The following is a 22,534-nucleotide window of genomic DNA, read 5'->3' as shown; positions in this document are numbered from 1 at the left end:
GTTTCTTGGTTTCTATAAAAATAAAAAAGTACATGAAGTGGATTTTATACTACGGCCTTAATATTAATTCATTATTTGCCTGTTTTTTAATTCATTATTTACCATGATTAAGTCGAAATGAAAGTACATTTTTGGAGAAGGCCTGAGGTTAAAGGGGAATATTAGAAAATGTTTTATTATCGATATATATATATAAGATAATTAAAGGCAATGTTAACGAAAATAAATCCAAGTGTGTGCTTTTGTTGGTATATTTATAGCCAGTAGTCAGGCGTCACATCTGTGTAGTTCTTGTCATATTATTGGTAAAAGTTCTGCTCATTTTTATCATAACACATCAGCATGTATTCAAATGAGGTTTTTATCGTTTCTTTTATTTTTATAATAAAAATACAATAGGTTTAGTCCTTGTATACTATTTTATATCTATTAATAAATCAAAGATAGGATGCTAGTAGTACATTCAAGAATATACCGTTGCAGTCCAAAACAACAAACAATTTTTAATAATTATTTTAATAGATCCAATAAATGAAATGTATTTTATTTAAACGAATACCTGATCAAATGGATCGTGTCGTGTATATTTTAAAGGTATAGAACAAATCGTTAACTCACCACTTAATTCACTAAATATAGGATGACATTATATACCACAATATAACTTGAGTAGCTAATGGTAGAATGTATTGGGTTTTAATAAGATGTTACATTGTGTGGTGTAGTGGTAAGAACACTTACTACACCACACATGAGGTCGTGGGTTCAATCCCCACTGATCTAATGCTGTAGCACCCTTGAGTTTTTAACAATATTTTTTTTTAATAAAAGTTGGATTAAATTTTATAATAAACTAAATGAATAATGCTGTAAGCTTGTCTTATCTTGCTGAGGCAAGGCATAATCTACTGAACCACAATTATGGACGAGCATATGCATTTTATCTTTTGGTTCTAAAGATATCTCCCTACTATCAACAAAGCATTCGTGAAGATTTTGGTGCAGCATGGCGTGAATGGAGCATGCAGTTATGTGATTTTCACAAAATCGAGGATTTATTTTCACTTTACGAACAAGGATGTGAACTGTTTATGGAGTCGGACACGTTGCATTATTGCATGGGTTGTTGTCTGTACAAACTGAATATGAAACTCGAAGCAGTGGACATGTTTCGAAAGGCTTTACTTGTGAATAAACATTGTTTTGAGGCTATTGTCAGTCTTGAAAATGCAAGTCGAGGATTAGTTGATAGTTGGCATTTCTCTATGTTGAATGACAAAATTCGAAACAAGTGTTTTGATATTGCTATAGAACACACATTGGGTGAACTTAATTTTGATGACACAGTTTTGGATATTGGTAGCGGAAGTGGTATTTTAAGCATGTTAGCAGTACGGCATGGAGCAGATAAAGTACATGCTTGCGAATCATCGAAAGTCATGCATAACATTGCGAAAGAATGTATCCAGGAAAATCAAATAAAAGGAAAAATTCAATTATTCAATTGTGACTCTTTAGCAATGACTGTAAAAAATGTTATGACAGAAGGTCATTTACCGAATAAGGCTTCACTTGTTATTAGTGAAACAGTTGACGCTGGTTTGCTAGGCGAAGGTGTTATAGATACTTTAAACCATGGTTGGAAACACTTATTGATTTCGCCTGAAAATGGAGGTATTGTAATTCCTTATTCTGCTTCTGTTTATTGTTCAGTAGTCGAATCTGATCAAATAAGTAGCAAGCACAGTTGTTTTAATGTACATGGTTTTAAGAATTTGATCTTAAAAAGTGGAGTTGGGGAACTGGCCGCTCAAACAAATTCGACTTTCTTTAAAACTTGTAATCTAGAGCCTTACACTTCTGAAAAAATGTCTAAATTTGTGCATAAAAACTTATCTGAATCTTATAAAATATTGGATATAAACTTTAACGATCCTAACGTAGTTGAAAAAATTGCACAAGGTAGACATGAAAGCATTAACACAGATATTAGCATTCTTTTAAATGGATATGCTGATGCTGTTATCTTATGGTTTAAACTTGAATTAGAATCACCAGAAAATCAAAGTAATTGCATTAATACTGAAATCGCAAGTAATTTTTGTTGGGATCAAGCAGTTTATCCGATTCGGGTATTTTCAGACGAAAACAACAACTGTACAATATCAAGGTTACAGGTTAATGACAACTTAATTTTAAGATTAAATTTTGATGTTAACTCGGATTGCTTTTTTCTTAACAAAGTCGACGTTATGAAAAAAGATGGAACAACCCTTAATTCTTGTTTGCAAAGTTTCTCTGAACATTATGATAGAAATAAAACTATTTCTCATGATTTTTTTTCTTTATCGATACCTGAGGAACAAATAGAAAGAAATAACGACCAAGTTTTTTGCAACAAGTACTTTCACACAATTTGTTTGCATACAAAAAAAAACGTGAAAACGATTTTAGACATATCCAGTGGTTTTGACCTGTTGGCATTAAAATTTAAACAAATTTTAGGAGACAAAGTGGACATACGCAAGTTTTGTCAAACTGAAAATATCTACGAAGCAGTATCACAACTCGCAAACCAATATAATATTAGCATACAAATTTACAAAAAACTTCCTGAATTAAAATTTGATATTATTATGTCGGATATTGTTGAACCCAGTGGATTATTATCACCTAATTCAATTAAAAATGTTGTAGAAACTAAGCTTTTATTAAGTGAAGCCGGTGTTTTTATACCATCAAAAATAGACGTCATAGCACAATGCATTTCTTCAGATGAACTTGTTCAAAAATGTTTAGTTACTACTGATCAAAATACGTTGGGGCTAAAAATTGCAGAACATATTAACGATTATCGTGTTTCTGTGTACAGCGATCTGGACATCTCAAGTTTGGATTATATCTCATTAAGTCAACCTGTAAAAGTGTTTTGCATAGATTTTAATTCAGGGGATCAAGTGGACTTGTTAAATATTCAAAAGTCGATTGTGACTAAAATTACAAACTCTGGTAAAATGCATGGCATTTTGTTTTGGTTCAAAATTTATTTATCCGATGATGAAGTTTTAGTGACTAAGGATCCAGATAATCATTGGAAACAAGCTGCTTATGTTTTTCCCATGAATAAACAACTTGATTTCAACCAAGGAGCAGAAGTTGTTCTCAAGATGATATGTCAAAATGACTCGATCATTTTTACTGTATCAAAATATGGAAGTTAATAACCAAAATGATTTATTGTTTGTATTATTTTTTGCCTATTTTGTTTAAAAATTTTAATGCATAATTTTTTTTTGTAGAACAGTTTTGCAAAAAAAAATACTTGCAATTAAGTAGCCTAGTTTAAAATGACGGAAGAATTAATTCCAATAGACATACAATGTAACAAGTTAGTAGATTGGTTGATTGACAGAAGACATTGCAACATTAAATGGCAAACTTCAAATGAGGTAAATACTTAACTACATTTTATTAAGTGAATATTTTTAATAATATATTTAAAATTAGATAAACTAGGACAAGCTTTTGGTTATTCGAAACCCAGTCTTAAATTCTAGTTTACATATTGCTTTTAATAACTTGCTGATTGGATTTCAACGTAGTAGAAGTTAACACTTTACTTAATTGAAATATAATATAAGAGCAGAGAGATTTAAATTTAAGGCTTATTATTTTTGTTGTGAAATTTTTTTTTTGTATATATATATTTTTATTTATTTTTTTTTTATTTTGGTTTTTCGCACAATAATAAAAGTAAATAATAAATACGATATACAATTATTATTACAACAATGCAACGGGAAAAAATGACAAAATCAATTTAATGATTTAAAACATACCAAAAGTAATAATGTTTATACAAAGATTTTATAGTACATTATGGCATGGTCACCAAACCCAGTATAAATTATATTAATAATAGATGCAGTAAATAAAATACATTTTACAGAATATACACCAAAAAAATAAAACTATAACAAAGGAGTGACGAAATAACAAAATAAAATTGTATGGAAAAAAAATGAAAGTTACGACACATTTGATTTATAATAGTAAAGCAATCACTGTCGATGGTAGTTACAGTCTAAAAAATAACTTAAAAAATAACAATTACATTTAATATAACCCAGTATGGCTCTAGTAGGAAAGCAAGAACTGGTCACGATAAATTGCATGTGATAAAGGGACTATCCGAAATAAACCTACCTAAATATCTTTATCCTCGATGTGGAAAAGTTGAATGCGCGACCTAAACATAGAGTAACATCAGTTACTCCGACCCAGTCTCGAGTTGCCTTTAGCAGTTTGGGACATTGTAGATTATAATTGCCCGGTAATTATGCTGCTGATTAAGTTGGCTCAGCAGGAGTTCATATCGTTTATAGTGCCTACTCAAGCATAAGAGCAGTATAATAAAAATTTCTTGGTAAGTTTAAAAGTGAGCAATCTTATCAAGAATTTAAAAAAAAAATGAAAATGATTTAATAAACATACAATGCTTTATTTGCAGTTGGTTAAGAAAAAAATCGCAGATGCATTAGTTGATATGCCGAATACTAAAGAAATGAAAAAACTGCTAGAAGGATCTTGCTTTCATTTTTTCAAGTGTCAAAAAATTGTAAATGAACTCAAAGATACTGAAAAAGATAGTAAAAATATATTTGGCATGTATTCATCTCGCCGGATGAAGGTAACTTTATAATATCATTGTGTATATCATTTTATTAGCTTGTTTCAAAAAGTTAAAATCAAAAAAAATTGATTGGTGTATCAGTTCTAAAAATACCTATATTTAAGTTGGACACAACTTCTTTTGGTTTTAGTGTTTAATTAATTACTTGTAATTGTTGCTGTAATTGATTTTGGCAGCGTGGTGCAGTGGTCAGAACACTTTCTACATTACATGAAATGCTTGGTTCAATTCCCAGTGAGCTCATGCTGTAGCGTCTTTGACTAAGGTGCAATAAACGGTATGAACTCCTGCTGAGCTAGCACTTAATCAGCAGCTTAATTATTGGGCAATTATAGTTTATAATATCCCAAACTGCTACAGGCAACTCAAGACTTGGTCGGGGTAACTGTTGTTACTCTATGTTTAGGTCGCGCATTCGACTTTCCCACATCGAGGATAAAGATATGTTTAAACAAAAATGTTATGGTATACTAACTGAATTGTTAATTTGTTAAAGGATTGGCAAGATATTGTAAAAATATATCAGAAAGAAAACCTCCACTTGGCGGAGCTGTCGAGCAGATTACTTCGTAACCTAAATTATGAAATTCCAGCTTTAAGAAAACAAATTGTTAAATGTACGCAAGTACAGGAGGTTTGTATTTTTTTCAACCTTTTTTAAATATAAAAGTATCAAAAAAATTTTTGAACAAGTTATTTATTTTAAAACTATTTTAAATTAAACATTTAATAAAATTTAATTTTAATTTTTAATTATTCAATTTCTGCTTTTATATTCAAAATTTGGTAATACTTATGTTTCGTATTCCTGCCATCTAGTAGTATTGTTATTTGTTGTATATATATATTTTTTTTTGGATCTACAGAAGTTGAATTAACAAATTTTATCTTTGATTTTTAATAAAATGTAACATTAAATTCTAATGTTGTTGGTGGTTGATATAGACATATTTGTTCAATTTGAACGCCTCTATTTGTGGTTTGCGGGTAAATTACTGCTGAAAAATATTAGTTGAAAGTTACGACCAGATTATGACAATTAAAATGTCACTTGTAAAAGAGCTATCAACTTGTTAAAATAAATCCCTAAGACTTAAATTTATTTTATTATGATTAATGGCTCATTGTTGTTTTTATGTTACAGGAGAGCAGAAAAAAGATTTTAGACTGTCAGCGCAACACTGTTGAAGTAAAACGAAAGTACAGCGGGGAATGCAAAAAAGTTGGGATCGAGGGAAAAAATGTAAAGAAAGAGTTGCTAGACCTCGTTCAAGATTTACCGAATGAATTTAATGAAATTGGGGCAAAATGTAAAAAATTGCCACCGGTTTTAGAATATTATGTCGCATTTGTAGAATTTTCGCTAGGAAGGTGAGTTATTTTGTATTTTTTTTAATTTTTTTTTTAGGTGTTCGTAATATTTAGGTAATTTTTAGCTTTTTTTTTGTTATACGTTAAATTAAAGTAGAAAAGACCTATATAGAATAGGGGTTTGTGAATTTTAAATTTTGGTGTTATAATTACCTAAAAACCTTGTATAGACATAAACTTTGAGGGATTAATAACTCTTAAACTTAAATTCTAATATTTTTAGTAACAAATTTTTTGAAACGATAACCCCGTTATTAAAATATATGAGTAAAATGGGAAATACCACAGTGTATCAACAAAGAACTGGTCAAGTTCCTGATGTGGTTGTAAAAATTAATACAACGAGCAAAAGTGACGAGGTTGACAATAAAGTAGCAGACGAAGAAGAAGAGGTAATATTATAATTTAAGATTTTGATGTTTGGATTTTATTTTATTGTGAATTTTTTGCGTTAAATTACAAAGATATGGAAAATATATTTTCTTTAGATTGATTGGGGGTTTTCTCTCGAAGTAGAAGACGAGGAGTCAAGTCCTGATGTCATTGATTTTGGAATCGAGGAGGACGATGCAGGGATGGTGTTGGAGACAGAAATCGAAGTGGAAGATGGAGGAGAGGAGGCAAACAATGGATTTGAGATCATCCTCAGTGAAGATAACAAACACGAAAATTGGGGAATCGAAGAGGTAGTAATTTAAATCAACCATTTTTGGTTTCTTTTTTTTAATGGTTTTTCATGGTGATCATATTTTATATGTTTATTTCTAATATACACTAAAAGTTTTAAATTTATGTTAAAAGCAAGAACACTTTGAATATTAAAAAAAAAACTTACTAGTAATGGTGTTTAATAAAAATTTTGATCTCTAATTTATATCTTATTAAAAATAATTTGTAAATTTTAAATTTTACGCTAAAAAAGTAAATAATACTCAATGTTTCATGTTTTATAACAGGAAAATATCTTAATTTTGTAAATATAGGTTAGTCGTACAGAAGTACCTAATGGAACAAAGATAGAGAACCCAGAAAGAGTGGCAGAGGGAGAGGATGCTTTAACTTTACTTGAGTGTGTCAAGATCAGAACTCAGATTATCAATGAACTACTTGAGGTAACTACTATTTTTTTGTATATATTTTTATCTTAATGTGGGATGGTCGAATGCACAACCTAAACATAGGGTAACATCGGTTACCCCAATCCGGTCTCAAGTTGCCTTTGGCAGTTTGGGATATTATATATTATAATTGCCTGAAATGAAGTTGCTAAATAAGTGCTGGCTCAGCAGGAGTTCATACCTTTTATATTGCCTTATTCAAGGGTGTACAGCATGAAAGCAGTGGGGGTGGAACCTTATGTAGTATAGGAAGTGTTCTGACCACTACACTACGCTGCCGGTTCAATTGCTTACTTATAAAAGTTTTAATTCGCTAATTATTAATTTTAAATTATTAGTTGCAAGGATTTTTGCAACAGAGATTAGCAGAAACCCAGCTGGAATCTGACATCCTGTCAATCAACCAATTTCAATCTGCCCCGCCCATTTTGCAGCTGACATCAGCCAATGAGATTGAAGAAATGCATACCCAGGTTTCATCAATATATGAGGATCTAACCTCAACCAAAATGGTTCATCTTTGTCGAATTCTAGATTCACCAAAGTAAATTATTATTTTTTTTTATAGAACTAAAATTTTATTAATTATCTTTAATGTGGATTGGATGACTGTACAGCGGGAATATAATGTAAATTTTTTTTTCAACACAGTCTTTTTTCTGTATATTTTTGATTATATTGTGTACATGAAAGCACTAAATCACTTGTACTTGACGTTTCTCCGAAAATACAAGGACCATAAAGTACGAGAGAGAATTAACGAGGACTGTAAAATACTAGAGAGAATCGGCTAGGACCGTAAAATACGAGAGAGAGAGAGAATTAGCTGGGCCAGTAAATAACAAGCAAAATTTTAGTAGGATCGTAAGGTAGGAGAGAGATTTAGGCAGTAACGTAAAATACAAGAGAAAATTAGCTAGGTCCGCCATGTGCACAAGAGATTTAACAAGAACCGTACAGTACAAGTGATCCAAAGCACTGAGGATAAGGTTTTATGTAACATGTATTGAAACCACGTATTTTAACTGCTACACCATGTAGACAGATTGTTGTAAAAAAAACAAGTTGCTAATTTCTTAAATTTTTATAATAAAACTTAATTGTTAATTTTTTAAATTTAAGATTCGTCGATCGGCTTGCAGATACTTTAAGTCGCCAACTCTCACTCACTCAAAAATACAAAGACCTTAAGTCGACACTTGAGTTGAGAATCAAAGAGTCAATCTCGGAACAAACTTCACTTCAACCTCAGGTTGAGTTTCTTATTAACGAATGCAAAGAATGGAAAACACTTGTAAGTAATAATTGGTATAAAATGAAGTGCTACACCACACATGAGGTCGTGGGTTCAATCCCCACTGATCTCATGCTGTAGCGTCATTTAGTAAGGCGCTATAAACGGTAAAAGCTCCTGCTGAGCCAGCCCTTATTCAGCAGCATAATTATCGGGCTATTATTAATATATAATATCCAGAACTGCCACAGGCAACTCGAGACTGGGTCGGAGTAATTGATGTTACTCTATGTTTAAGTCGCGCATTCGACTTTCCCACATCGAGGATAAAGATATATACAAAAAAGTATATTTATTACTACAATTAAAACGGATTTTTTTTAAATTTATTTATTTTTAGATTGAAAATGAAATATCCAAGCGCTACAAAGGCAGGCCAGTTCATTTAATGGGAAATATCAATATGTTATAACAAAGTTTTCTTGGTTAATTTCGGAATTATTTTTTTTGTTGTAAAGGGTTTGTAGACTAAAGACCAATGTGCAATATAAAAGGGGGTAAATATAACGTGAAGGAATTTAGTTTTTTTATTGCTGCGCAGTTTCTAAAACTGGAAAAAGAGAATTCTAAAAAAACAGAATTCAAAGTAAAAGTGTGGGATTTCGGGTGCTTAATTTTTGGTGGCAAAAGTTTAAATACAATAAAAAATTAAATGCCTTAGTTATTTATTATATAAAAAAAACTTCAGGTCGTCGTTTATTTGTATAATATAAGATTTCCATGTTTCTTATTCTTTTTTTTAAAGGAAAAAAACTTTTTGGTGGGATGCAACGATACATTTTTTGGTTGCATACACCTCAAAAAGATCTGCTTCAAAAATGTGTTTACTTTTTTAATTAATCGTTTGTGCTCAAAGGCAAGTAGCTAGCTCTCCAAACAGGCTGCTACTTGTGTTATTCAATGTTGTTTGTGCTGTCGTTGTTTGCAAGAGGCAGATTTACCGTAAGTATATCGTGCCAAAGACACAATAGATTTTCTACTTGAGAAGATTCCATCATGACAAATAAAAACACATTTTCTATTTTTCATCGCTGTGAAAACAAGTCAACTTACCGTGTTGTTTTTTACCAGTACCACCATTAATTTTTTCACATTTTAAGCCCTTAATATATTCTTGTAATAACAGAGAGGGATTGCTCAGATATAAATTGTTTGATGATTGGAACAAGCGGGCACTGTTTTTTACACACTATAAAGCTATATTTTACATATTTAACTTGAAATGCAAATATTGGTTAAAAAAATACGTCAAAAAACGCAATTCTTCGTACAAAAATAATTTTAAACCCACAAAAAATAACGACACTCCAATTTTTGTTTTTTGTACCCTATTTAATTTTTTTTATCTAAAACAAAGTATTTTTAAAATTGCTAAAATGACTATTTTATGAACGGGTTTTTAAATTTCGTCACCTTATTAATAATTACGTTACTTATGCTTGTAGCATTTTTATTTTTTTGTTTGTTAAGAAAAATCTAAAAGTTTTTAACATTTTTGTTAGAGTTTTGTTTGTTGGTACCCAAAGTTTATATCACCTACACTTTTTAAACTTTAGAATAATTTACCTTTTTAAAATCAGGTTTGTTGTTCCGCATGTTAAACATCCTCAATCAAAATTAAAACTCACAATCGACGTATTACGTTATAGTTGATATAGGCTTAGCACGGAACTCCGTTTTTATGTATTTATGTTGTAATGTCCTCCTACTTAGATGTTCATTAAAAGCTATTTTAACACTGGGTTCAATTGTCTTTCACTCTACCGATATATTCATTGATCTTAATGTGATAATTTAAAATCTAAGCATCATTTTTTTTGTTTATTTAATTAAAAGCCGGTATATTAGAGACAAAAACATCGCTATTTAAGATGGCCTTTTTTATCGAAATTTTTGAAAAAAAATTTTTTCAAATTTTCTGATTCCATATAAATATTTTTAAAATCTACGCGGCTTATCATTAGTAGAAAGTTGCCTCAAAATTTTCTTAAATATTTAGAAAAAGGAATTAGTATTTTTGAAGCTAAAAGTTTTAAGAAGAACCAAATAAACGCGATAAAGATTCTTAAAACAAATTTAAGAAAATTAATTTTTTCATATTTAAAAATTTAGTTTTAATATAAAAGTGTTACTTGTTAGCTATACGTAGGCCAGTTTAATTTAATATATTATGTTTAATAGAACATTAAATTTTTTTTCTCATAAGTACCGTGTGAAGGAACGAAAATTCGTTTTCTTGCAAGAACAACATTAGCTTTGCGCAGTAATAACATTATTGTCCTAGCTAAGTACTTTAAACTAGTCATAATGGCTACTTAACACAAGCTTTTACATTAAACACCCGCTACGGTAAGTAGCCAGCATATTAACAAGCCATTGTATGTCTACACCCAGTTCCACAAGTTTGCTTATATAACGATACACTTTAAGAATACATGTGTACCGTTCTTATAACTGTCTTGGGTTCGTCTTGTCAAAGCAAAATAAATGGCATTTTAAGTGCCACCTGAAAATGTAATACAATAAAGTAAAACCATGTTTGTTGGCATAAACGACCTCCCAAATTTCTTTCGATCGTTTTTGCTGTTTTTACAATTTTTAGAGGTTATTATAATCAAAATCTCGCTCACTTTTTGCTTGTTATGTTTTATATTTGTAGTTACCTATAAAGTACATATAGACTAAAAATTATGAGTGCAACATGAGTTTAGTTTAACCGATGAAAAAAACGTGAATATAAATAACGAGTAGCCTAATTCTAAATCGTTTTCGTGTAATATTTGTTTTTAATTTAATAAAGGCTATAATATTTAGTTCCTTTATTTTAATTTTAGAATTGAAAAAATTTCAATACTCTTACGGAAGATATGATTTCTAATCCGCCATTTTGTTTGGGGTTGAATAAACAGAACAAAATTTGGCGGCCAGTGGATCCAGAAGAAAATACCACTAACCAAAAAAGATTTTGTCATCTACAATCCAGTTCCAATCTGAATCAACTTTATTTGCAACAAGTGGAAAACAAAAATAAGTTGTATGCGTTAAGATATCCATTTGATTTTGATGTCAATGCACTAAATGCCTCATGCATTCAAAACTACTATCGACAACTACATCACTTTGCGATAAATTCATCATTAATGTCATTTGGTCATGAAGTAAATTCATTTCGAGGCACAGATTTTGGAAAACAGAAACGTTTTCCTTTTTACGGTGGTAAGTTTATAAAAATAAAATATACGTATATCTTAAAAGTTAAGCAGTCTACTATTACTGGTTTCTTTTTTGGTTTATTTAAAGTATTTTTAAACTACTGTTCGTTAATTTTGCAAGAAAAAATTGTAGCCTAAACAATTTAAATTAGATTTTAAAGTATGTTGTTCTCGGTTTTAAGAATCCCCAAATATTCTTTTAGGTACAAGCGAAACAAAATTTGTCACAAAAATGCAAAGCGAAGCGTCATTTTCTTCTTCCTACTCAACTGAAAAATTAAAACGGTGTAAAGTTAAGAACGAAAAAGTTAAAACTTCCAATCAAGGTTCGTCACATTTAAAAATCCAGTGCAAGAAAAAGCGCACTCGTGCTGCTTTTACGCAGCAACAAGTTCGAGCTTTGGAAGTTCGATTTGGGGCTCAGAAATATTTATCTGGCGTCGAGCGGGCTGCGTTTGCCAAAGAACTTAACTTAACAGAGACACAAATTAAGATATGGTTTCAAAATAGGTAAGCTTTAGTGTTGTTCATAGCGTAGCTAAAAACATAAGCGTGGTGTAGTGGTAAGAGCACTGGCTACGCCACATGAGGTGGTGGGTTCAATCTCCACTGCTCCCATGCTGAAGCGCCCTTGAGTAATGGCGCTATAAACGGTAAGAACTCCTGCTGAGTCAGCACCTAATCAGCAGCATAAATATTGAGCAATTATAAGCTATATTATCCCAAACTGCTACAGGCAACTCGAGACTGGGTCGGGGCAACAGTTGTAACACTATTTTACATATAACATAAGAAACTAACTAACAAAAAAGTTATAATTTTTAAAAGTTTGTTTGTTATTGTAGACGATATAAAACTAAACGAAGACTTCGACTAGCTTCAGAAATGATGGCTATGTCGAACCATCATCGTCGCTTCCTCTTTCAATTTCCGCTAGCTGGTGTACAAGGGTTGTGTAAAAGAACGATAATGCCTAGTATATAACAATTACGCATTTTTTACAAATATATTGGTTACTTAAAAAGCTCACACTACTAATTTTTTAAGCGAACATTTTTCTGTTTTAAAAAAAACATTTTATTTGTCCTAAAATCCGGCGTTTAGAAATAGATTTAAGCACGTCTTTAATATTTATTCTGCTTTGCCGCAAAATTTTTCGCGATTCCCCAAAATTAAACTTTTTCCTTTTATCCTATTGCAAATTAGTAATCATTTTGGGGTATATATATCTGTAAAGTATTAAAGATAAAATGTTACGTTGTTCATTCGTAGTTACTAAATACCCACGTTATTTTTTTAATCATTATATGTATTAATAAACAAGGGCAAAGATTGTTTTTGATAAACATTCTTTTTTTGCTCTGTGGATAGAAATAAAAAAAATTCGTGTTAATTAGCATGTACTTTATCACTAAATTCTTGCCACTGATTACTTGTTTTTAACGGCGTATTTTACTCTTAAGCAGCGGCGTCATCTAGTAAAGCGTTATCGTTTAGTTGTTGGCACAAGGCTGCCTAAACATAGAACTATGTAACTTACTTCTTTGAGTGTACAAAAGTATGTAGAAATGTATTAACAGTTTATTTAAGTATTTACAATTTATTAAGAATTGCCTTATGATAGTTTATAGGGAACTGGTTTCAAGGGGTAACAGAAATGTCCAGTAACGTGTTAATATACCTAACTAATTTCTTAAGTAAGCGCTTATACAAATAAAATTCTGGGTAACATGCCTTTATTGGTGATTATATACATACACAAAAATTGACCGGTTATATTACAATTTTACATAACGCTAAATAACTTCGTAACTTACATTATTAACACATAAAATACACTATTTTCTTCTTTCACGTTCTATCGTAAAGTAACACATAAATTAAAAGGTGCACGATAGACAAAAACTATTCTGCGATACTAAAAAATAATAACTGGGTTACATAACAACATTACATGGTTATGTTAAACTATAATAGGAAGGGGGCGTTAATTATACTTAAAGAGATGGTTCGGTCGTAGAGTTTCCTTTTTAAATATGTTAGAATTTTTCCAACTTGCACGAGGATACCATTATTTTAAAAATTGGTCAAGTATTTTTTGAGATATCGGGATTTGAAGGTAAATATTGTAAATAGGGAAAGTCCCAACGCTCGCGAGTCACGTGACGCACGACGTCATCGTCGTAAGATCATATGCTGGCAGACATAGGAAAATGACCTTATTTTGTTCTCTCTGACCCGTTTGTTGTACTTTTTTATAAATTTTTTTTGCAGAAAACAAACTTAACATAAAAAGCAATATTTAGCCATATTATATAAGACATTTAGCCATATTACATATTTTTTACTTTTAAAGTATTTTTAATTAGGTAGGCCGTATTTAAAAAAATTTAACAAATTATGGCTATGCTGTTAATTTTAAAAATTTACCAGCCGAAAACCCTTACAAACTTTTGCAAGAAAAAACAGGTCAACTTAAGGCATAGTTTACCGTTAACACAGTCTTAGTTTTGTTTAAAATAAAATCACTTTATTGTTGTTAACTAATATATTGTCAAATTGTTCAAGTTAGAGTATTTAGCCTATATAGACGATATATACTTTATTTTGGTTATACTATAACAATTATTTTAGTTATATTTTTACAAGTATAAAGCACAAACTAAAGTTAAGAAGGGCAGCAAACACTATTATTTGTTGTCAGGGGTGCAATTACTTACGTATATTGTACGTTGAAAATTGTTTGGTTTATTAATTAAAAAATCCATAAAAGATGTTAACCAGAATATTTAGTTTATAGTTTATTGATGTATTATATACTTTATGTGTCTTAATCCAAGTGACGTTTAGTGATTAGAACTAGTTTTATATGATACCCAACAAAATTGTCGGATATTTTAAGTTTTAAGCAAAACCTATACTGTTCTAACAGGTAAACTTTGCTTCAGTAACACTCAATTAACCTGTCTGTTTCTTGTAAGTGTTTGTCAACCAATCCTGGCCGTTTTTGGGTTGTAAATTTCTAAAATTAACAACATAACCTTAATTTGTTAGAATTTTTCAAATACAGCCTACCTAATTAAAAATACTTTAAAAGTAAAAAATGTCTTATATAATATGCCTAAATATTGCTTTTTATGTTAAGTTTGTTTTCTGCAAAAAAAAATTTAAAAAAAGTACAACAAACGGGTCAGAGAGGACAAAATATGGCCATTTTCCTATGTCTGCCAGCATATGATCTTACGACGATGACGTCGTGCGTCACGTGACTCGCGAGCGTTGGGACTTTCCCTATTTACAATATTTACCTTCAAATCCCGATATCTCAAAAAATACTTGACCAATTTTTAAAATAATGGTATCCTCGTGCAAGTTGGAAAAATTCTAACATATTTAAAAAGGAAACTCTACGACCGAACCATCTCTTTAAGTCAAATTATCCCGAACAAGATTTTTTTTTTTTTTTTTTTTTTTGGTTTTTCGCGCATTGATAAAAGTAAATAATAAATACGATATACAATTAATATTACAACAATGCGACGGGAAAAAATGACAAAATCAATTTAATGATTTAAAACATGTCAAAAGTATTAATGTTTACATAAAGATTTTAATTATTTTATGGCATGGTCACCAAACCCAGTATAGATTATATTATTAATAAATGCGATATATAAAATACATTTTACAAAATATACACCAAAAAAATAAAACTATAACAAAGGAGTGACGAAATAACAAAATAAAATTGTACGAAAAAAAAGAAAGTTACGACACATTTGATTTATAATAGTAGAGCAATCACTGTCGATGGTAGTTACAGTGTAAAAAATAACTTAAAGAAAATAATAATTACATTTAATATAACCCAGTATAGCTCTAGTAGGAAAGCACGAACTGGTCACGATAAATTGCATGTGATAAAGGGACTAACCAAAATAAACCTACCTAAAGAAAGAACGTCCCAGAATGGCCTTTCACAACGTATATCACATACAACGCACAAAAATATTAAACAACCCACCAACTAGTGGGGGTTCACGTATATAGAGTAAGTGAATATAAATGTTTAAAACTAGTTAATAATAGAAAAGAAAGAGGAAACTTGATAAATTAAAATATATTACATTGATAGTTTAAAGAGAGATTGCATAATTAAGTTAAGTTTGTGACGCAAAGTGTTAGAGTAGCTGAATGAATAAGTAGCTTTGTATGGTCCAAATTATTTGTTCAGGGTGGTTGGAGGAATATGGTAAGGTTGGTGTTGCTTTTTGAAGTATATGGTCTGAGAGCCCAGTCTGAAAAAACAAAAAAATTCTCGGCAGTAATAAGTTCTTAGTTAATGTATTTATAAGGATAATTTACTGGTAATTTATTGAAAACGATGCTACTTTGGTGTTTTGACACTGGGTTTGGCAAAATTTTAAAGGGTAATTAAGCAGAGGAGTTCTGGAATTGTAGCACACAGTGTAACAGAAAAAAAATATATAAAAAATACATAAAAAAAAACAAAAAAAAAATATATATATATTTATTGTGAGTACTGAGGTGCAGTCAAGGAATAATGCAATTACAAATTTAGTGAAAAGGTTAGTAAAAAATAAATTAGGAAATAAAACTGTTTCACAAGTTTGGCATGACCTGTTATCAGCATGGACTGCCTTTCGGAACAACAAACTATTGCACAGCACACTTACAGTGAAAATTACGGTGGCATAGGCATGACCTGTTTAAATACATGGACTGCCTTGTTTAAAAGTGAATATTTTAAGTACAAAATAAATACAATAGAGAATAAAATAATGTGTTTTTTTTTGTTGAAAGAATAAAAACATCACAAGAATACAGGATAAAATAAGCAAAACTGGCACATACAATAAAAGCTACAATATAAGTATGTTTTTAAAGGGTTCACGATACAATAAAAACTAAACTACCAAAACTTTAAGGTTATATAATATACAAAAAAAACAGGAATAAAATTGTGTTTCAACCTTAATTAAAACAAGGACGATCAAACATACATATATACAAAGCTCAACTGTTCTCATTATAATAACGAATCAAATTTGGTATTTCCGATTGCCTTATTGGTAATCAGATCTGTCCTTTAATAAAAAGGCATTGCTTAGTTTTTATACCCTTTTAAGTAACCAATATATATTAATATATATTGTTTTTCTGTATTGTTAATTATTTGTACGGCTTTTACTCGCACGGGATGGAAGAGACTTTGCACAGTTTTTGGGGTTCACAGAACGAAAGATATTATTCGCTTGAGAAGGTTTTTTTGCGTATTATTTTGTACATCAAATTGAGTTGGTTCTTGTTGATAGTTTTTGTAAATATTTTTGTTTTTGATAGCCCAGTTTCGTGTCCAAAATTACATCATCATGGATGTCTAAGCAGGTGATTTTTTTCCTGTTGTAGCCTTGTAGCTAATTGATTGTGTTGCTAAGTGCTTTCCCTACAACAGCGTAAATAAAAACATATGATAGCGTAAATAAAAACATATGATAGCGTAAATAAAAACATAAGATAGCGTAAATAAAAACATTAATTGTAAGTGTTTAAAAGTAAGAAAAAAATGTTAATATTCAGTACATTTCATCAAAAATCTTTTACTTTTTAAATTTCATAAACTCTACGATTTCTCAACTTTTGAAGCAATTTAAAGCCAGCACTCAACAAAAAAATCGCGTTTTTGATCTAAGTAATTTAAAAAAGATGGAATAAAACATATGAACAAACAAGCAAAATTTTAAAGGTTACCTAATTTATATATAAAATTAATGAAGCATACTACATATATTATGCATAATAGATAGGTTTAATGAGAAATTTTTTTATAGCGTTACTAAGATTAAACAATCCATTTAAAAATAACATGAAACGTGCAACGTGAACTACATTTGTATTTTGTCTGGGTTTTCGCTACAGCTCAATAAATATTTACTATTTATTACGGCACAAAAAGTTCTAGTCCAAAACGCGTACGATTACTCTGTTGGATTTTGCTGCGGACGAGATTAAATTTGCAAGTGCTAAACTTATAATAAGTAGTGCAAGCACAATAACTTCCTCGTCATCAAGTTCGGTTAAAAATGTTTCAACACTTGGTACAATGTCAGGATCGCCAAAATTCACTAGCTGTTTTAAAAGGCCCTGTTCAGCAAATTTTTTTATAAGTTTTAAAATTTCAATAAAGATAGAAAATAACTCTTTTTTGCCACAACCAAAATACTTCTTTACATACATTTCGTCGAAATTGTTATTTTTTAGTTCATAAAAAACCTCATCGAAAATGATAGGATTTATAAGTTTTAAGATGTTGTTGATATTAACATGTCTTACTTTGTGTGAGCAAAAAAATACAGTTTCAAAAAATAGATTAAGTTTGCCATCAGAAATATTATTAAATCCAAGAAAGTTTAAATCTTCATTTTTTAAAAATTCTTGTAAATATCCTTCCATTGTTTTAAATAACAAACCCCTAAGTGGGTAACCTCTCTTTTTAAGAATAACTTTTAGGTGAGGTAAAAGAACTGGTACAACATTTTCGAGATCAGAAAAACATAAGCCTTCAAACTGCAATGTATTGCTACCTCTATTTTTCATTCTACTAAGATAAGTTTGCTTCATTTCAACAAAATAAAGTAGTGGTTCTTCGATTTGATTTAACGCAAATTTACTTTCTAATAAATGTATGTCACACAAGTCATTTAAATATGCTGTTTCAGCTTTTGGAAATGTAAAAACTTGTAAAGCATATTCCAAGTCGTATATTGCTTTATTGTGTTTACCAAGTTTCGACTTGCAAGATCCAAGTAAAGAGTACAATGTCGACTCATCCATTGTTTCTCGATGCAAATTTACCCATTCAATAGCTGGCTGAAACGCTTCTAAAGATGTAAACGCTGCAAAAATATTTAAATGATTGAAAGGCCACTTTTCATTGAATGGTAATTCATTTTTTATTTTTAACATTCCATGATGTAATACATTTGCAATCGCAATATATTCTATAATGCTTCTTAGATCACACACTTCAAGAATTTCATCAACGTCTTCAGTATATGCAGCAACATCACATTGTTTTAACTTTTTACTATATATCCTTAATCTCGATTCACAAGCTACTGCAACAGCAAACTTAAAATTTAAACAATGAATTTTTGATATTGTATCTTGATGATAAAGTGCATCCAGAATGTCAAAACAGCTGGACTCTGTAATTTTGTTAAGTTTCCCTAAAGCTGAAATAAACAACGTTGACGATCTATATAACAGTCTTTTAATATTTGATGTCGGAAATCTAACCATAATCCCAATTTCATAATTTATTTGAAATTTTATAACATTTTTATCTATTTGCTGATGTAATAATTTTTCTGTTTTACAGTTTTTTTGTTGTTTGATTACCATTTTTTGGAAATCATTATAAATATGTTGGTTTCCAGCAACAAAACATGACGTCGTTAGCATATCAGCCAAATGATATCCATTTTTTAAGTCTTTATCATCGTTAACATAACTTGCCATAACGTTAACAGGCTGTATAAGTTCAAGTTTAAACGGCTTGTTTTTTGTTTTTTCTTGTCTTCCAAGTGGAGATTTGCAAGCATAAGGTACCATTCCATCGGATGAAACTCCTCGTGGTGTAAAAGCATCGTGAAATTTGAAATTCGATTTTGATCCATTTAAACTCGGTATATCTAGACAAGGAATAATTGTTTCTCCCAAGTTAACTAAAACAACTTGAAAAATCACAGCAAACCATCTAAAATATTCCTTTACTGTTTCATAGTTTTCTGAATGTTGGATTTCTTCTTCTAGGATAATACAGTTTTCAAAATCAGAGTAAGGGGTTATTTCTTTTCTAGCAAGTGACCCAAGTCCAACTAGAGCATATTTACAAGGCGGTTCACCCATAATTTCTATGCACATATTACTAAGTTGAAACATTAGCCTTTTAAAATCTTTACTAATTTCATTTTGTAAACTAATAGCTTTTTCAATTTTAAGTATCTTTAATTTATCGAAGTCTTGATCAGATATTTCCAACGGAATGCGTTCGAAATTACCTAACTTTTGTTTAACTTTGTCCCTGATTGTAGTAAGTTCATTTTTCATGCGCTTAGCAACTGTTATTAAATTTATGTTAGTCATTGATGCATTTGCTGTTTGTAGTAGTTGAAAGCAGAGTTGTTCAAGATCTTGTTTAATTTTTTCTACACCTTCAGGATTTCTTAAAATAGCTGAATTTAGTAAAGCTGCACTTCGAATTAAACTAATCTTATCGGGACCTTTTTTCCAATAAATCAAACCAAGCTCGTGAAACAATTTCGCTGATTCTTTTGGTTGCTTTTCTTTTCCAGACTCATCGCAAATCTCTTGAAGTAGTTTGCCTATTTGATATTCTCTTTTTAGGATCACAAAACTTTCACAATACGTTTTTAGCAATTGCGTTTTTGGCATTTTTCCATTAACCAGGTTATTGATCTTATTTAAACTTATACCTGTTCTTCTTATAACAAACACTTTATCGTAGTATATTTAAATATTCAATAATACTAGTGCGCATTAAACCAACGTAAACTTTTTATTATCCTCGACTTTTAAATTAATTTAGGTTATAATACTGTTTATAACCACAATTTATTTTTTTAATTTTGTATCAATGAAATAATTAAATGGCGCTCATTTTACATAAAATTCAATGGGGTGGTTATATTTTATAATCTTACTATTCAACAATCTTTCAATATGCTGCAATTTTTTATTTTCGATGCATCATATTCCATTCACATCCAGTTTCTATTCTATTAAACCACTTTGTGATACTTTCCTGTTTAATTATGGTCTAGTGTTATGTTTAATCGAAACTTTAATTGTATTTTAATTATCATTCAATCCGTTGCGTATATTCCTAAAAAAACTATTCATAACAGTCTTTTAAGATTTTGGTATTTCATTTTTGATGCATTATATTTTAATCACATCCTGTTTCTGTTCCTTTTATTACTTTTTTGTTTATTTTTGGCCACTTCACCATTTTTGGGTCCCTATCTGTCTAACCTTTTTTTACTTTTTAGACGATACTATTAAAGGTTGCAACCCACTACTGCCCTCATGCTGTAGCGCCCTTGAGTAAAAACGGTATGAACTTCTGCTGAACCAACATTTAATCAGTAATCATCAACGGGCAATTATAATCATAATATCCCAAACTGCCACAGGCAACGTGAGACTGGGTCGGAGTAACAGTTGTTACTTTATGTTTAGGTCGCGCAATCGACCTTTCCACATCAAGGATTTACACAAAAAAAATTTCAATATCTACCGTCTAAGATAGAACAAGGCAAAAAATAATTGGTAGCAATCTCTAACAAAAATTGTTACCATTACTTGCTTTCTTAATTATGTTTTATCTTTTACTTTGTCTGATTAAAAAGTAGATGCCTATACATTTCTTTGGGCTCAGGTCAGTTTTGGCGACACTGGACTTGCATTTATGTTTTAATTTTTTAATTTGACAAACAAAAAAATTATAGTTATGTTATAAGAAACAAAAAAATTGGTTATTAAACGGAGTTAAGTACGGGTCACAGCCATTTTAAGTAGCCTAATTATTTAAATGTTCTATTTCTTGTGCAGTACTTAGCTCATGCAATTCTTGTTGCTTTGAGCTCAGTCCTTGGCGTTAAATTTGTCTAGGTTTGGTTTTGTTGTAATTAAACAGTTTTTGACAAAGCTTTTGAGTTCATTTGTTATATGCTTGGTAATTAGATTTTTCTGTAGCATTTAACGTTTATGGATTACCTGCTTTGTTTATTGTTGTAATTTATACATTTGTGCGTAGTCTATAACGATTGTTTGCGACACATAGTTAACTCCGGTAATCGCTCTTGTTGCTATTAGTCGTACGCAAATAGCAAAAGCTATATAGAAAAGAACAAATGGAAAATGTTTTTTTTCGTATATATCTTTATACTCGATGTTGAATGCGCAAACCTTAACATAAAGTAACAACTGTTACCCCGACTCAGTCTCGAGTTGCCTGTGGCGGTTTGAGACATTATAGATTTATAATTGCCAGATAATACCGTTTATAGTGACTTACTAAGATCACTGGGGATCGAACCCAGGGTTTCATGTAGTCTAGGAAAGGTTTTCACCACTATACCATATTGATGAAAGATAGAAGTTACCGTTCAAGTGTCAATAAGGTAAAAATAAAGACGATTTTTTTAAGAAATCAATTTAGCAAGTCACGAATACAGCTGGCTTACTTATTTTTTTTTTTATAATTCCAACCTATCACCTGACGTCATAGATTGCATTATATTAAAATATTAACCAAACGTTAACATCTCGTTAAACAATTTATGATTTAAATGGTAAAAAGTCCCATGGAACGAAGGACGTTTTTGAACTACGTTTGTGTTTGCTTTAAGGTCCTAAATTTAACTTTATTTCGCCACAAAGAATAAATCTAGGTCACTGAAATTTACGGGTTGTTGGATAGACCAAAGAAAGTCATTTTTTAAATTCCTAATATTAATTTACTTATACGCAGGATTACTTTACTGTTAATAAAATACATTGTAACCGTAAATTGGTAAAAACTTTAGAAATGTATACAAATGTTTTTTTGTTATCGCTTATGGTAAAAAGGGAGACTATTCTCTACCAGCGAATAGCAATTGGTTATTTGGTTGTCTGGGTTATAATTGCTTGTTGTGTTTATAAGAAACTATTTGCTAAGTATCGGTTATGAAAAGACAATTAAATAAAACAAGCATGTCGATTTTACGATTTTGAATTTAAAAAAATAATCCGTCCT

General features: G+C 30.3%; 4 protein-coding genes across 4 annotated transcripts; 3 read left to right on the top strand and 1 right to left on the bottom strand.

Annotated features, from left to right (window-relative positions):
• The first annotated feature begins 536 nt into the window (after nucleotides 1–536).
• On the top strand, nucleotides 537–3,301 carry LOC145746502 (protein arginine N-methyltransferase 9-like). The gene has a single exon (XM_082564797.1). It carries the CDS (start codon nucleotides 858–860, stop codon nucleotides 3,219–3,221), a length of 2,364 nt encoding a protein of 787 aa, XP_082420923.1. The 5' UTR covers nucleotides 537–857; the 3' UTR covers nucleotides 3,222–3,301.
• Nucleotides 3,208–10,195, top strand: LOC145746503 (CDK5 regulatory subunit-associated protein 3-like). The gene is made up of 10 exons (XM_082564798.1): nucleotides 3,208–3,449; nucleotides 4,511–4,690; nucleotides 5,190–5,327; nucleotides 5,838–6,064; nucleotides 6,288–6,456; nucleotides 6,553–6,750; nucleotides 7,048–7,176; nucleotides 7,521–7,726; nucleotides 8,305–8,476; nucleotides 8,817–10,195. Exons 1-10 carry the CDS (start codon nucleotides 3,348–3,350, stop codon nucleotides 8,886–8,888), a joined length of 1,593 nt encoding a protein of 530 aa, XP_082420924.1. The 5' UTR covers nucleotides 3,208–3,347; the 3' UTR covers nucleotides 8,889–10,195.
• A 529-nt stretch (nucleotides 10,196–10,724) lies between these two features.
• LOC145745769 (uncharacterized) lies at nucleotides 10,725–12,981 on the top strand. The gene is made up of 3 exons (XM_082563929.1): nucleotides 10,725–11,692; nucleotides 11,892–12,198; nucleotides 12,534–12,981. The coding sequence occupies exons 1-3, from the start codon at nucleotides 11,344–11,346 to the stop codon at nucleotides 12,670–12,672; spliced, it is 795 nt and encodes a 264-aa protein (XP_082420055.1). The 5' UTR covers nucleotides 10,725–11,343; the 3' UTR covers nucleotides 12,673–12,981.
• A 2,255-nt stretch (nucleotides 12,982–15,236) lies between these two features.
• LOC145744493 (uncharacterized) lies at nucleotides 15,237–20,264 on the bottom strand. Its single transcript, XM_082562335.1, has 2 exons — nucleotides 17,314–20,264; nucleotides 15,237–17,155 (listed from the first exon to the last, which is right to left on the bottom strand). Exon 1 carries the CDS (start codon nucleotides 20,164–20,166, stop codon nucleotides 17,668–17,670), a length of 2,499 nt encoding a protein of 832 aa, XP_082418461.1. The 5' UTR covers nucleotides 20,167–20,264; the 3' UTR covers nucleotides 15,237–17,155; nucleotides 17,314–17,667.
• Nucleotides 20,265–22,534: the final 2,270 nt, after the last annotated feature.

Source organism: Corella eumyota, chromosome 3 (assembly GCF_963082875.1).
Source record: "Corella eumyota chromosome 3, kaCorEumy4.1, whole genome shotgun sequence".
Classification (NCBI taxonomy): domain Eukaryota; kingdom Metazoa; phylum Chordata; class Ascidiacea; order Phlebobranchia; family Corellidae; genus Corella; species Corella eumyota.
Note: the sequence above shows the minus strand (reverse complement) of the source record. Positions and strands in the feature narration are given on the sequence as shown.